The 15,987-nt window shown below is 35.7% G+C and overlaps 1 protein-coding gene across 6 annotated transcripts in view; it reads right to left on the minus strand.

Moving 5' to 3' along the window:
- Window positions 1-4,845: 4,845 nt before the first annotated feature.
- TINAG (tubulointerstitial nephritis antigen) overlaps window positions 4,846-15,987 on the minus strand; it is a 75,712-nt gene continuing 64,570 nt past the window's right edge. For all 6 annotated transcript variants that reach the window (XM_045572984.1, XM_045572987.1, XM_045572985.1 and 3 more), the window contains 2 exons: window positions 11,991-12,036; window positions 4,846-7,029 (listed from right to left, as the gene is read on the minus strand). In XM_045572984.1, the coding sequence (XP_045428940.1) occupies window positions 6,895-7,029; window positions 11,991-12,036 (181 nt within the window). In that variant the 3' untranslated portion in view covers window positions 4,846-6,894. The remainder of the gene's footprint in view (window positions 7,030-11,990; window positions 12,037-15,987) is intronic.

A 15,987-nucleotide genomic window follows, 5' to 3' on the forward strand; every position in this document is an offset into this window, starting at 1 on the left:
TTGCTTTTAACTTATCCAACCATAAATTGGAATTATTGGTAGCTTAGCCACATCATAAAGAATCTTTCCAACATTAGTATCATGAAGGCAATGATGATATTGGTGATAATAATATCTGTCATCTATTGACAGCTTACTCCTTGCCAAGAATCATGTAAAAATTTTGCATACTCCCAATTGTTACTCATCATAGTAAGGGTTATCCTATGTAATAAAAGCCTAACATGCAAATCAACTGAATGGTAGAACAACTGGTCACTATGATGTGCACTGACCACCAGGGGGCAGACGCTCAATACAGGAGCTGCCCCCAGCCCACAGGCCCCAGGCTGCCAGTAGCCCTGCCGAGGGAGGCAATCAGCAGCAGTGGTGAAGGGTGAGGCCAGAAAATGGGCAGCACCAGAGTGAACAAGGTGGGTGCCTTCACCCCCGTTGCCCCACCAGTCACCCCACAAATAGGCCCTGATCTCTAGCCAGGCCTAGGAACCCTACCTGTGCATGAATTTTGTGCACTGGGTCTCTAGTAGGTATTTTTAACTCTAATTTACAGGTTCAAAAACTGAGCCTCATGATTATAATTTGTTGACATGAAACTTCCAGCAACCATCCTCTTGCCACATACAGAAAATGTTCCTGGAAAGAGGCCATATGGTGTCAACAAGAGCTGAGACCTTGAGGAAAGGTCACTGAACTGATGAAATCATTTAAACCCTTGAACCAGCCATGCTTAAAGCTAGATCCCCTTTTTGGTCACTCCTAATTTATAGGTCAATGTCATTTCTTTCTAGGTTAAGCTAGTTTGTCTTGGGGTTCTGCACTATACTATCAAATGAGTCCTATTATGAATGATTGGACACTCACAAAATACTTGAGATGTATCCTGCACAGATGATAATATTTGTCCTTCACAAAGTTTAGAATATCTTAGAAATGAGAATCACTGAAACCTTGGGCTCTCTTTAAAACACACTTCACTGAAGCATTAAGGCACAGTACCCTCACATACTTAAATGGCACTCATACACAACAGTCTGTGACTTTGTACCCTGGGGCACCATCAGAAGACACTTCAGACTGGCTCCAGAGACATCCAGCCTGTGGCTAAATTCTGAGAGTGACACCAAAGTTGATTTTGTACAAAAATATAAATGTTCCCTGCAATATCAGAAGTCAGAGGTTAGGGCATGCCAATTCTTCCTAAGAACTTATTATGGACCTTATTATTCAAAACTGCATCTAGGTCAGTATCTGTCAAAGTGTGTTTTACAAAAGAATAATTTTGTGAAATAAGGCAAGGCAATCACGGTCTCTCCTATGGGTCTCTTTGCTATTTACCTAGTACCCAGCACAGTGGCTAAGTACACATAATAAATACTAAATAGATGCGATGTGCTTTAATGAAAACTTTTAAGAGAAAATGGTCTTTGGTCATATGTGGACTCATCCTATATAATAAAAGGCCAATATGAAAATTGACCGAATGCCCAAAAGACCAGTCACTATGATGCCTACTAATTACCAGGGGGCAGAGGCTCATTGCACTCTCACAGAGGGAGCACCAGTCAGCCAGAAGCCCTGAGCCAGGCTCATGACTGGGGAGCGCAGAGGCTGTTGTAGAGCCTTTTCAGCCTTTGTATTATAGTAGTTGGATATCTCCCAAGGGCTCTGGGACTGTAAGAGGGTGCAGATGAGGCTGAGGGACCCCTCCAAGTGCACAAATTTCATGCACCAGGCCTCTAGTTGCAAATTATTGTACCTGTTGATCACCACAAAATAGTACCTGCTCATGATGAGTGAGGGCTGAGATCCAGGAAGTGCTTTGCCAAACTTTATTGCAGGACTTCTTAGCAGCCTGTGAACTGTGGATATTTTAACTGGTGGTTTGAATACCAGATATATCTTAAATTCTATTTAACTAGACATCTTTTCCCTTATCGCCTCAGAAGAAACAGAATTAGCAGCTTGCCTCATAGGTCATAGAAGTGACAGTTCTTTGCCAATTCTTTTTCTAACTCATGAGATTCTTAGGGATGGTGTCTCTGAGGAGAAAGCATATCCACTGTACTGGATATAGCTGTCAATAATTTTTTAAGCATGTCTGTCAGATACGGTAGCAAAATGCTATGCAATAGTGTTCATAGCTGAGGATAGAGTTTTTTCAAACTTCATTCAATCACCTCATTCTTGACAGTTTTAGATTATTCCCTCCTTTATTGACTTCTCTGAAAGAAGACTGTGAGTTTTTTAGAGCGTTTTCACATACAGTAGTATCTGATGAATTGGTGTTTCTTCTGTCTTAAAACATTCTATAAAGCAGTTGTTTGTGACATCTACCCTCTTTTTCATCCTTTTCTCTTTTTAAATAGAATCAACTCCCCCCCCACCTAAAAAAATAATAAAAGTCCTGAGATCAGATCATCATAATCTTTTTGATAGACAGTGGTGGTAAAACAACAGTCTCTAGAAATGATTGTGAATAAAGTGTAAAGATGTAATTTTCTATGTAAAGATTAATGTATTCTCCATAGATCAAAAGATTTTTAACACCCTCCCCCAAAGGACATGTAATAGTAAACACTGCAGTTTACTAATCTTGGACTGAGTTCATGAGCTAATCAATCATTAAGAAACTATTCATTTACAGAAGGTTAATTACCAATATCTATATGGGATGAATCAAAAATTTATTTTCTATGTGTTCCCTCTTATTTATTCCTTATCCCTATCCTATGCTCCTTTCCATCAGATAAAGGATAGAAGCTGACCCACAACAATTTAATTTTATAACTTCCAGAATCCGTGTCTTTCAGCAAATGAACCAAAGAGAGGCACTGATGAGAATTTGTAAGTATGAGGAAAGGAGAAGCCTCAATGATTCAGTTGGCAAATTTGGTAGCACCGTGTCTTTTTACGTGTCTTTTTATGACAATATCTTCTACCTCACAAGCCAGTCATGCTTCCAGCTACCTCCAGGCAAACACCAACTGGGACATTCCAGTGATCCACATTTTCACCTTGTCCCTTCAGTCTCCAGATGAGGACAGCTTCCTACTATTGCTCATCTCTGGACCAACTGATCACCCTCTGTTGCCTTCTCTGCTCTTCTATCACCTAAGTAACCAATTCCTCTCACTACAGTCCTTTTGAAAAACACTTAGAAGGTTTTTTTTTTTAACTGAGTACCAACTCACTTAGTTCTATTGTATGCATTTTTAAGAGAATTTGTGACTATGCATTGTAAAAACCTGGGGAAGTCTTTTCATTGTTTAGAATAGAATGAGAAAGACAAACAATGGGAAGCAGGCAAGGGCATCAGCCCTATCTTCAAGGTTTTCCCTGTTTCTTCCTTATGTACATTCCCTAAAGATACCCAAAGAAAGAAGCATTATTCAAGAGAGTGGAGTGGTCAAGCTGTGATTTAGTGAGCTGCATTGGGACTATTTTCTCTTCCACCAGGAAAAACTACATACAATAACCAGTTTAAACTGGAGCCCATCAAAAGCAAATAAAAGGCACATACTTCTGATTAAAAAGGAAGAAAACCAGATCTCAGTGCTTACAGTATCACCCAATTTCAGATACATATTCCTAGCTGAGCTAGATGGTCTTAATGGGCAATTTTTTCTTGTATATCCTTAACACAAAATACTAAAACTACATACATGCAAACAGAGACAAGAACTCTAGAGACATACGCACCAGATGTAACTAAGAAAAAGCCACAGTAGTAAAATGTAGGGTCAGGGCACATTTTCTCATGGATTCTTGTCCAATGAAGATGAAGAATAAATGTGCAGACTAACAGATTTCTTTAATAAAAATGTAGAAGTTTATTGGAAGCATATACAAACTCCACCTGGGCAGGGGTGACCCCAATGGGTCCCCCTAGGGAGGGGACCCCAAGTGGGAAAGGCCTGGTCTCTCTCTGATGGGAAAAATTTTAAAAATACTACCTCATGTCCTTTGTCTGGGTTTATATATGCTGCAGTTCTTTGTTTGAACCTGACCCTTTCTTAATGGACCTTTCATTAATTTAGGACCCCCACGCTCTCCTCATTGATTATTTTGTTACATAGTATCAGTTTCAAAAGCCAAAGTCCATGTGGTTCTCCCCTTATCTATTCTCTGTGAAAATATTGCCTCCTTTTCATTATCCTGTAACTTTTCTTTATCCTGTGAATATATGTCTCCCTCTTCCCCCTTATCCTATGGCCTTTTCCTATCCTTTGTACAAGTAAGATAAGCATTTTTGGTATCTCCAAGCTACTTAGGTCAGGGCTGCTTTTGATCTACATTATAATTTCTTTAATTGCTTAGGCCAGAGTTACCCCTTTCCTTCACATATGCATTTCTTCCTCATAGACCCTCTTTATTCCCTAAACCACCCTATTTTATCCTTAAAATTCCTTTCAGTTGTATATTCTTAACACAAAATACCAAATCTGCATACATGCAAACAGAGACAGGAACTCTAAAGATATACACACGAGATATAACTAAGAAAAGCCACAGTAAAAAGAGACCATCTAGTCATCAGTCAAATCAATTCTACAAATAGTGACTTAGTCCCTAGAGTGGGCAAAGGAATAGGCCAATTAGTATTTTTGAAGGTTGACAACTAAGGGCCTTTGGACAGTAAATAGGACTAAACTTGCTCTTTAAAGCTGTAAAAATAAAAAGCATTATCATTCAAAGGAAGACACTGACCACATAACTGTCTTATTCCCATATAATTCTGTCCAACAAATCTCTGTCTCTCATTTAGCTCTTAGTCCATAATTGCTGAATTAATATATTTTGTGCTTTCTCAAAGGGCTTGCTATTATTATAAATTTTTTCTTTTTCCCCCAAATCTTTGGGATCAGTTTCTTTACCAGTTGGAATAGTTAGAAGGGTAGGGAATTTTAAAACAGCAGAATCTAAGTATATAATCTAGAATTTCACACAGTGTGAAAATGAAGTCCAGCAACTCTTGTCCACTTACATGAGAAAGACAGGTTGGATCAACCTAATCTCATTAAGTGTTTTTAAAAGCAATGTTAGCCATCTGACATTTTAATACATTATTATTTATTAATTCTTCAGTTTTCAGCATCTAAGGAATATTCTGAAAGAGTTTTAACACCATTGTTAAAACTCTTTGCTGGTGTCCTGCCCATGTGACCTCACCTGTGCCATTTCAGTGGACATCAACCTGATATCCAACTACCAGAGCCTGCTTTTCTTTGGCTGTGGCTCTTTTTCTTGACATTGGAACCTGCTTTTCCCAGCAATATGCCAGATCAGAACAGCCAGGGAATTCATGGACCCCAGGAACAGCTTTCAACCAATGAACCTCTTTGTCCTGTGGCATATACCTGAGGAATGTAGCAATAGTCCCAGAGGGATTAGAACTAGTCACCTGTGGTGGTGCTCTGTTGTTAATGCATCTCTACTGTCCATCTTCCCTATCCTGTATCACCGTCTCCTCCCTTCTCAGTGTTCCCTTCACCCACAATTTGCACTCAAAATCTTTTCTCAGGGACTGCATCTAAAGAAACCCAAACTGAAACAAAAGAAAACCATTTCTCATCTCTCTGGGGGGTAATCAGCCAGTCTCAACAAAGTGAGTCAGCCTTGTGTATATTTTCCAGGAAGGGACCATGTGAATAAAGCTGCAGTGATTGATGGAGAAAATAAGAGTTATGTCAACACCCTACCTTTCTGTGCTCTGCTTCCTCCCACGTTCAGCACACCTGGCTTGTTTAATCAGGGAATCTTAGGGCACAATGACATAGAACACCCCATGCAGGAAATTAAGATGAAAAAGCACCCAGACACAAAGACCATGCATATCCCACTGTTGTGGTTATAACCTGCCATGCTCACTTACTGATCAGCTTTGTTTCTTCATTTATTAGTTTGCCGTGTGAGATGCCAGTGAATTATGAAAGCATGATATCCTTTTCAGGCCATTATTTTTGGCTTTCTGTCTATAGAAAATTAAAAGTTAGATGCAAACCAGTGCCAACTTTGCTGACTTTAGAATTTCTAGCAGTGAACTATGAAAGGATTGTGATAAAGTCCCTCTATTCTGTCTGACTCGTGGCATCATGTTGTTGTTTGGGTTGGGGGTGGGATAAATATGTTATCTTTCCAAACACAGTTTTGCAGCTGATTTTTATTGACTTTACACAATATGCACTGGCTTCCCCAAAATAGGGGTGTCTATGTGTCAAGACTGTACTTCTGTTGTTGGCCTCTTAAGTTTTTCCGTTACTTACCATCTTTTCCACATTATGTGCTATTAAATAGAACCATAAAGAGCAGTGATCTGCTGTGGAGAGTTATTTTACTTTTGTGTTCAGATTGAAAATTAGTTTTAGACAAATGAAAAGAAACAAAATGTTAGCTTATTGAGAGAAACAATTAATAATCTATTTCCATTGCTTTTGACTAAACATAAACAAGCTTTGAATTAAGGAGGCATTATGTGGTTGAGGAAAAAAAAAATTGAAAGTTGCTAAATTGGCATTCCCATTGCTTTTGTTGTCTACAGTCCTCATTGGTCAAAGAGAGATACCATTTTGTTTACAAATAAATGCAATGTACTTTTCAGACAAGTGCCATCACACCGTGAACTATCAAAGTCAAAAAGAACACGGTCATGAGAGAAAAGTCAAGACAAGCAGGGAACTTGAAAGACATGTGACCACTCTGCTGTTCCCTCTGTTTTCATATGCTGGGGAATATAAAGAACGCAGAGGCAGAGCCTGGGATAAAACAAGGAAAATAGGCAGATTACAATAACAAAGTGAAGAGTCAGGGAGTGCACTGTCACAGAGAACCTCGCACCACTTAATTTCAATTTAAGGGGTTGCTGCAATGCATGGCCTATGGAAATTTAATGATACATTATGGTTCATCTGAACTTGTCAGCTGGCCCCATGCTGCGATAATCAACTTTTCAATGTCAGACTCATTTACTCCTCGAAGAATCCTGAAATAGCCGTTCTCTCCCCAGGACTTTCCCCAGGAATTGGCAGCAATCTGCACAAAAACAATAACAACAACAAAAAAATGAAAAAGCTGAGTATCACACTTCGGTATTTTTAAGTCCTGCCTGTAAAAACAAAGGGAACTCGTATATATAGCTTTACATACCTTTAGACTTATTATACATTGTAATTATTAAAAACCTAAATATTTTGTAAATAATAATAAAATGGTTATACCATTCATCAGTTAGATGAATATGCATGAACATTTATGTTGGCAACAGCCAGAATTGGTGGCCTCAGAGGACATACAAGCTACAGTTATCTACTATGTGCCTGGCCCAGTGCTAGGCATGTGAGCAAAGATAAATTAGGCATTATGCTGTGTTTAAGGAGCTTATATTCTAATGAAATGCAATCAACAGAAAGCAAGCGCTAAGGTAGAAACATGCAGATTGCTCTAGAAATCAGCAGAGGGGCATCTCACCTACCTGGATGGTTCAGGGAAGTTGTCATTCGGATCATGCCACACGAGATGCATGTTAGAGCTTGAGCATAAATTAACCAGATAAAGAGAAGGAGGGAGATTCAGGTGAAAGGAAAAAAAAAAAAAAAAGAGAGAGCCCAAGCACCAAAGCATGAAGCAGCATGAAACTGAAATTAAGCAATGGAATTGTTATAAAATTAGATCATAAAACACAAGCAGGTGGTAGGTTATGAGGCTGGCATGTGAGGTAAAGAATTCCATACTGAGAAAATAATAGTGAAGATAATGTCAAGGTTTTTTTTAGTTGCTTCCAGCATGAGAGCAAGCTGGATTAAAAATGTCCTTGCAATATTTTGTAGGAAATGAGATGGATGGGCTTAAGAAGGTAGACACAAGAGGAAGGGAAACTAGCTAGTAAACTTGTCATAATTAAGTTGGAAGGCTTAGCAGGAGCAGGGGAAATAGGAAGAGAAAGAGGAATGTTCAGAAAGTGAAACCATTAGGAATTAGACATTTTCTTTCATGTTTTTATTTTTATTTTTAAAATACGAGGAGGCTTAGCCAGGGAGTTGGGACAGGGCCAGAAGGATTCTTGGGTATAGAGCTTGAGAGAGTAAGTGCATAGGAAAGCAACCCACATCAATCAGTGTGTATAAAAAACAACACGAAGGCCAAAGGGCACACAGAAGGCAGTCAGCTGATCACAACTAAATACAAGAGGAAAGCTCAGTCAGATAATAGCTGCAATTGTTCATGGGATGGTGAATGAGAGATTTCACAAGGCCTCACCACTTGCCTCACACTCAACCTACCCTGAGCCTAAGATGGAAAATGCTCTAGGATGTGATCTACAGTGAGCTTCTCAAGGCATATATTGTTGCAGTGAGCTTACTGTGTTCCACCACGTAAGAGAGGGCAGATTTACTCAGCATCAAAATTGTCGGCTTTAATGAAAAAACTGCTTTTCATCATTTCAAGATTGGACTCTTTTGCCTGGACTCTTTTGTATGAATTTTAGGATTATTTTATAAATTTCTGTGGAAAATATCTAAGTATCCACAGAGCCTAGACATCTTTTTATACTACTGTAATAGGACTTTTTAGTATCTCTTTTTTAGTTTGTTCTTAATGTGTAGACATGCAACTGATATTTGTGTTGATTTTGAATCCTGCAACCTTACTGAACTTAATTATTAGTTCTAATATATTTCAATGAAGTCTTTAGGGCTTTCTATATAAATGAGATCATATTATTTGCAAACAGAGACAGTTTCACTTCTTCCTTTCAAGTTTTCCTTGCCTGATTGCTCTGTTAGAATTTCCATCACTATATTGACAAGAAATAAGAGTAGACATCCTTGTTTTGTTCCTGATCTTAGCATGAAAACTTGCAACCTTTCATCATTGAATCCAATGTTTACTTTGGGGTTTGTCATTTATGGCATTTATTATGTTAAGGTATTTTTTTTTCTATACCCAATTTTCTGAGTATTTTTTTTAATCATAAAGGATGTTTGTTTAATTTTGAGGAATGCTTTGTTGTACCAAATGAAATAATCATAAGAATTTTATCTTTTATTTTACTAGTATGGTGTATTACATTCATTGATTTGAATTTGAACTATCTTTGTATTTCACAGACAAATCTAACTTGATCATGACGTATGATCCTTTCAATGTACTGTTGAAGTAAATTTGCTAGTGTTTTGCTGATAATTTTTACATCTATGTTCATCAGGGATGATGGTCTATAGTTTCCTTTTTTTGAACCATTCTTATCTGGCCTTGTATCAGGTTAATATTGGCCTCATAAAATAAATTTTGTAGTGTGTATTGCTCTTCAATCTTGGGGGGGGAGAATTTGAGCAGAGTGGGAATTAATTATTCATTTAATATTTGTGGTAGAATTTACCAGTGAAACCATTTTGACTTGGGCTTTTCTTAGGAGGCTTTTGAATGCTGACTCAACCTTCTAATTCACTATTCTGTTAAGATTTTTCTATTTCTTCATGATTTAGTCTTGATATATTTTATGTTTTTAGGAATTTCATCTAGGTTATCCAATTTGTTGGGGAAATGTTGGTCAAAAGGTACAAACTTCTAGTTAAGATGAATAAATTCTGAGGATTTAATATACAGCATGATTATAGTTAAAAGTAAAGAATTGAAAACTTGAAAGATGATAAGAGAATTTATCTTAAATCGTCTCACCATACATACACAAAATGATAACTATATGAGGTAATGGATGTGTTAATAAACCTTATTTTGGTAAGCATTTTTCAATACTTAATGTGTATAAAATCCTCACTTTATGCACATTAAATTTACTTCAAATTTAGTCTCCTGACATACAAATTATACATATTATGTAAAGATGGGTGATGTTTATTTTCACTTCTCCCAGAAATACTTTATCTTCACATACCCTGAGAATTAGATCTATAGCTATTTGTCTGGTTAAGTGATCTGATCCCAAAGAATAATAACATTTCTCTTATCTCCCCAAGAGGGCCAACATGTTAGAAGCCAGACAGGGTCCTAAATTAAGAGCCAGGGTGCCAAGAGCACTGGAACATTATCTCCCTTGGTGTTTACCTGTCATAAAGGATGGAACCCATCTTTTGAAGACATTATCTGGTATTATCTGGCCATTGAAAAGACATATTTATATTCCTAAGGGCAAGGGTATGAACAAGAGACTTTTTTTCAGCTCCTCTTAATGGAATAAAAGGGTGTGTGTGTGTGTGTGTGTGTGTGTGTGTGGTGTGTGTGTGTGTGTGTGTTTTCTCTCCTTCTAGGAAAGGAGGAGGTTGCCTGTCTCGCTCCTCTATATAAATGGAGAAAGTCCACTGTTTTCTGTCATTCATTTATGGAGAGTAAACTGCTACCTCCATAGGAAAATTCCATTGGCTCTTAGGCTCTATCACAGCACCTGCAAGACTCAATGCTGTGACATCTGGCTGTTGATTTTGTTGTACTAATAGGAACTCTTTTCTTCTGACCCAAGAGCCTTAATACCAGCGGGACAACATCTCAAATATATTTACAGTTTAGTTGAGAAAAAGTCAAAGCGTTTTTAATAAAACAAAATATGATAAATTTTTAGTCTGACTCTTGTATTCTTACAACTTATGTTAAATTATTTATCCCAAAGAATCATATTAAAAGGAAATTTTACCGCTATCCCCATGAAATAAACTTTTCTTTAAAATGTTTGATAAGTAATAAGGTCAGAATTAATAGTAACAACAACAAAAGTAGATTAAAAGGATAGTGTGCATGTTTTAAATAGACTGAGTGTGAGTGTATATGCTTTGTGTGTGTGCGTGTGCGTGCGTGCATGTGTGTGTGTGTGTGTGTGTGTGTGTGTGTTACCATGGTGCTCTAGGATGGAAATGATGAGGTTGAAGATAAGAGGATCACAGTTTTCCTTTGCACTTAAAATTCATATTCATAATTACTCAACACGTATTTACTCAACAAATAGCTATATGCTAAGAACTGTTATAAGTTAACTAAAAAACTTGTTTTTGTCTTTAAACACTATATTATTATGTGATTGAATAACTCTTCAAATTCACTTAAAAATCTCATTCAGAAACTTAGTTGTAGGTATTCAAATAACATATCATCTTTCACATATTAATTTTAATTCTTTAACATTCATATTATTGGCTACTTCAAACTTTATTTTAATGAGAAAAATAATATCTAAGAAAGATGAATTTATGTACAAAGATGCATCATTCTACTTTAAACTCCCGTATATCAAGACAGGTACAGATACATACTTGGGTGGTTGATTTTTGTGAGTAATTTATGGAGAAACCTAAATAACATGTCACTCTAGTAAGTACAAGTCCTAATATGTTTTATAAGTTATAATAAAGCCTTTACTATATACATTTAAATTCAAATAAATATTATCACCTTTTATACTATTTTTAAAAATAAAAAAGTGTATAAGGACTTGAGACAATTCATCATAGTTTATTGGAATTAACTGAATATTTTAGGTAATATATTTAAAAATGTTTCTTATATGTAACTTTCTATTATTTTTCAGACTAGACATTTTCTCTTTTTCCATAAAGAAGCCTGTGTATGGTATAATTGGCAAAAACAAAACAAAACACTTTACTCCTATAAATAAATAATTGATGCAAATGTTACAAAAGCATAATCCATAGCAAAAATTCTGTAAAAAGACAAAGTTGATTGACATATATAAGAGAAGTCTAACAATTACTTTAAGTTTAATATAGATGATAATAGGGGGGGAAAATTCTGATTCTCATTTTGGAAAAAAAAATTTTTTTACAATTTGAAATAATAAGTCATTTAGGAAAACTATCACTATAATATTAATTATTGCAATGAATTTCACTTTGGAGAAAATACCAGAATTACAAACAATAAGTTGGTGACTTAAGATGTGATGAAGTAATACAAAGCAGGGGATAGAGACACAGATGATTCTAAAATGTTCACTTCACAGTAGAAATTCAAATAGAGTTACATACCCAAAATTTTTCTTTTCGCCCCTGGGCTCCTCTCAGTGTGCCCCATCTACAAATAATAACAATAATAATACAATATTAGCATACAGAAATATGCTTATATAATTTTCATTTTTACTATATCATTATTTACTTGCTCAAAATATGTTCATCTATATCCAAATGTTTGAAATGAAACTCACTGACTAAAGGAGTTAAGTTTCAGACAACTGGTTATGGAGGTTTATTTTTTGTTTCTGTTTTATTAATTTTTATTAAAGTACAGTTGGCATAAAATAGTATGTTAATTTCAGACTTAAAACAGGGATTTGATAGATAAATGGATAAAGAATATGTGGTGCATATATACAATAAATATTATTCATCCATAGAAAAAGCTCACCATTTGTGACAACATGGATAAATCTAAACAGTATTATGTAGTAAAATAAGCCATACAGAGAAAGAAAAATGCTCTTAATTTCATAGAGGTTTTAATGTATTTAAGGATTGCTCCTTTCTTTATATCTAGCCCTCTGAAACTTTACATAACAGCACAAATTATAAATCTCCAAGACTAATGATAAAAACAATGTAAATATGGATCATTGTTATAAATAAAAGAATTTATGTAAAAGTATTTATATGTATATAGTATTTTATACATCTAATGTGGAGTTTTTCTATACATGTGTATATATGGAAATAAAATCCTATATTCCTAGTACTGGCCCATATTCAGTGTAACAGTTCGTAAAGAATTCAAACCTACAATATCTCATTTTTTTCTCTTGACGAAAAGCAGTGAGGCAAATGTTACTAACATGTTCTTTTTACTAATAAAATAGCAAGGCTTGTCCAAGATCTTAAGAGTGAGAAATGTTAAACCAGGACCTCAAGCCCCATGCACTTTTTAATAAGCTGCTTTTCTTATAGATTCCCCAACTGCAATGTGTCCTAAACAGCATCAGTTTCATGTTGAGAAAGCATACTGACTACGACTTTCATGGGACTTAATGGATTGTGAGGACACAGTTCTGCCCACATATCACCCCATCAATCCATCCCTAATAACTCAGATCTCAACATCAGAGCTCCTTCGAGCTAAATCATGGCATGCCATAACATAACAAACATTCCTGGAAGAGACACACATTTGTTGTTCAAATATTCTCAACATGTCAGTTTGCAGAAAGTTATTTTTTTGTAGGTACAGAATAGAATAATGGGGCCACGGCACTTTAAAGATGACAGGCTTATGGTAGAGATCTTGAGGCATTTAGGAAAATATATTAATGCATTTGGTTCCTTTGACCTGAGAATGAAAGGATAAAGGTGATTTGGGATAGGAAAACACTAAAGAACAATTTTTCTTTCTCTTGTTCCTGACAGAGGCTAAGAGTGCAATTACACTGATTGTCATCTCTCTTTTAGTTCTCCACTCCACAAAAGGGGACACTTGAAGGTTTCAAATATCTGGGCAGTGTAATGGGTAAGTTTAAACTAGTTCAATTTCCAAAATCATTTTTGTAGTTTTACAATTGCACTTATATCCTTTTCATTTTTCTAAAGTGCCGTCATCATTGATAAAATTAGCATTCCTATATGTGCCTCCAAATCTTTAAAGTACATTATGTACTTCAAGGAGTAGATCATATCTGAAACTTCAAGTCACTCATTCCTACTCTCTTATTTATCATGGCTATCAAACCAATTTTAGAAGTTTACCACTCAATCGTGCTTTTAGATGGTTGGATGCTAGTTACCTAACATAAAATACATTCATATTTTCTCTAAACATCACTATTTATGCTCTTCTTTCTTTCACTTATATCTCTTCCTTATAAGACTAGCATTTATTTAGACAGACCAAAACCTTGATCTTACTCTTCTCAGATTGCTTCTTTAAATGTGCAACTCTAAAGCAAGTTGTACAATAGGTTCTCGAGCATAGGATCTTAAGAGTGTCCTTTTTTGCTTCAAGTGACTGTACTTCATGCAAAGTTTATACTGTTTTTTTAAAAAATATTTTTCTATCTCATTAAGTTGTTTCAATTATTTGCTAAGTTCCTTTAATGCTTATTTTCTCTTAAAATTTAGTGACATCCAGATAAGTGCCAATATTTTTAAAACATCTGGGCAAGTCTTAGCTCATGTAACATATTTCCCAAGGATGCCTGAGAACTGGTGATTCCCTACATTGGTTTACTGTCACTTCAAGCACATGATTATTTAATCTCTTCCTTTTGTATTCATTTTATAGGCATACTTTTAGATAGTTCTAAAAATACTTTTTTGCATAATATGAAAGGTCTTAATGGAGAAACCATAAATTCTGTAGAATAGAGCAGAAAACTCATTAAAAACATAAGGTAAGATTTTGTGTTGCTAAGGTTATGAATATTTTTCAAAACTTTAGTGAATTTATTGGGATGACATTGGTTAATGAAGTTATATAGGTTTCAGGAATACAATTCTATAATATATAAACTGCATATTATATTGTGTGTTCATCATCCCAGTTCAACTCTTCTTCTATCACCATTTATCCCCCTTTAACCCTCTCTTTCCTCTCCTACCCATCTTTCCTTCTAATAATCACCAAACAGGTAATGAATATTTTTGTGCATGTTCCATGTTAAAAGGAATGTTGTTCGTTTCAGATCACCATGATAAACAATACTAGATTTCTTAAAACCCTATTTTAAACTATGTCTAAATAGTAAAATTATTGGAATCAAATACTTTGCATAAGATTTTAAGTAATAATTTTTCCTCCCTTGGTATTGATTTTCCCAAGGAAGTCAATATATCCAGTGATTATAATATTTGACATGATAAAAAGAGAAAATTGAGGTAAACCTTTCTTAAAGTAATATTCATACTCCCATTAATATCTCTTTTTAAAGTAGAGCACAGAATCTCTTCTGTACTTCATTTATTTCTGATTTTATTCAGCAAACTACTGTTTAGTATAAAGAAGATATATCCTTTGTCTTCAAGAGACTAATAACCTAATGGGAGTGATGTTGGGAAATGAAAAATGAAGTATAAAATAATTTGAATTCTTTAATTTCTACTTTTATAAAAGCATGTTTTAAAGATTTCTAAGGGCACAGATGAAGAAACTAACTGTCTGTGGAAGGCAAAGCAACTTCCTTCACAGAACCGAGTTGAAATTCTTCAGGCAGAAATGGAATATTGGAATGTTAGGCATAATAAATTAGTGTAAATCAAAAGAGAGCCATGAAAAGCTAATTTCTGCCTAATCTAAGAGCAGCCCATGTTCCAGCGTGACTGGAGGACAGCGATGGGAGACAGGAAATCAAGTGGGGAAAGCAGATTTGGCTGTCAAGAGTGTACAAGGCCAGCAAGGTTGGCATCTACAAAGCTGGTGAGAGACATTTGAATACAGGATGTGACGTAATCCACAGTTTTTCCTTCAGAGAGACAACTCTGGTGTCCTGTGATGGATAGATTCCAGGGGCAGGAGGCTGAAGACATGAGATGAATGCTAAAATTTAAGCAAGAAATAATGAAATCCTGAGTAGGAATGTAAGACACACAAAGCAAATATTGATAATTCTTTTGACAGCTGTATCTCCAACACCTAGAATTGAGACTATTGCATAGTTAACCCTAATTAGATATTTGCTGAGCAAGTGCATTGAAGTACACTCACAGTGGGCATGAATAGGAGGGCACAGATTTGAGAGCTACTTTGGAGGTAAAGGTAATGGAATGTCTGGGCCAATTTATACCTACAGAAAGGGAGAAGAAAGAATCAAGGTTAACTTAGGATTTCAAGGTTGAATGAGTAGGCATATCAAAGGTGGCATTACTTGAGGTGCACTTCACACTGCACAGAGATGTGTTCCTGATGATCAAGTTGATTTATCATCACCAAAGACTGTAATAATAGAGGGGCTTCATCTTTCTTGAGTTGTCTCTACTGATAGTGGTTCTGCATATTGACCTTTATTTAAATTCATGGCTTCTCATGATTACTGACAGTTAAAAC

This window comes from Pipistrellus kuhlii, unplaced genomic scaffold, assembly GCF_014108245.1.
Source record: "Pipistrellus kuhlii isolate mPipKuh1 unplaced genomic scaffold, mPipKuh1.p scaffold_m20_p_5, whole genome shotgun sequence".
Lineage (NCBI taxonomy): Eukaryota > Metazoa > Chordata > Mammalia > Chiroptera > Vespertilionidae > Pipistrellus > Pipistrellus kuhlii.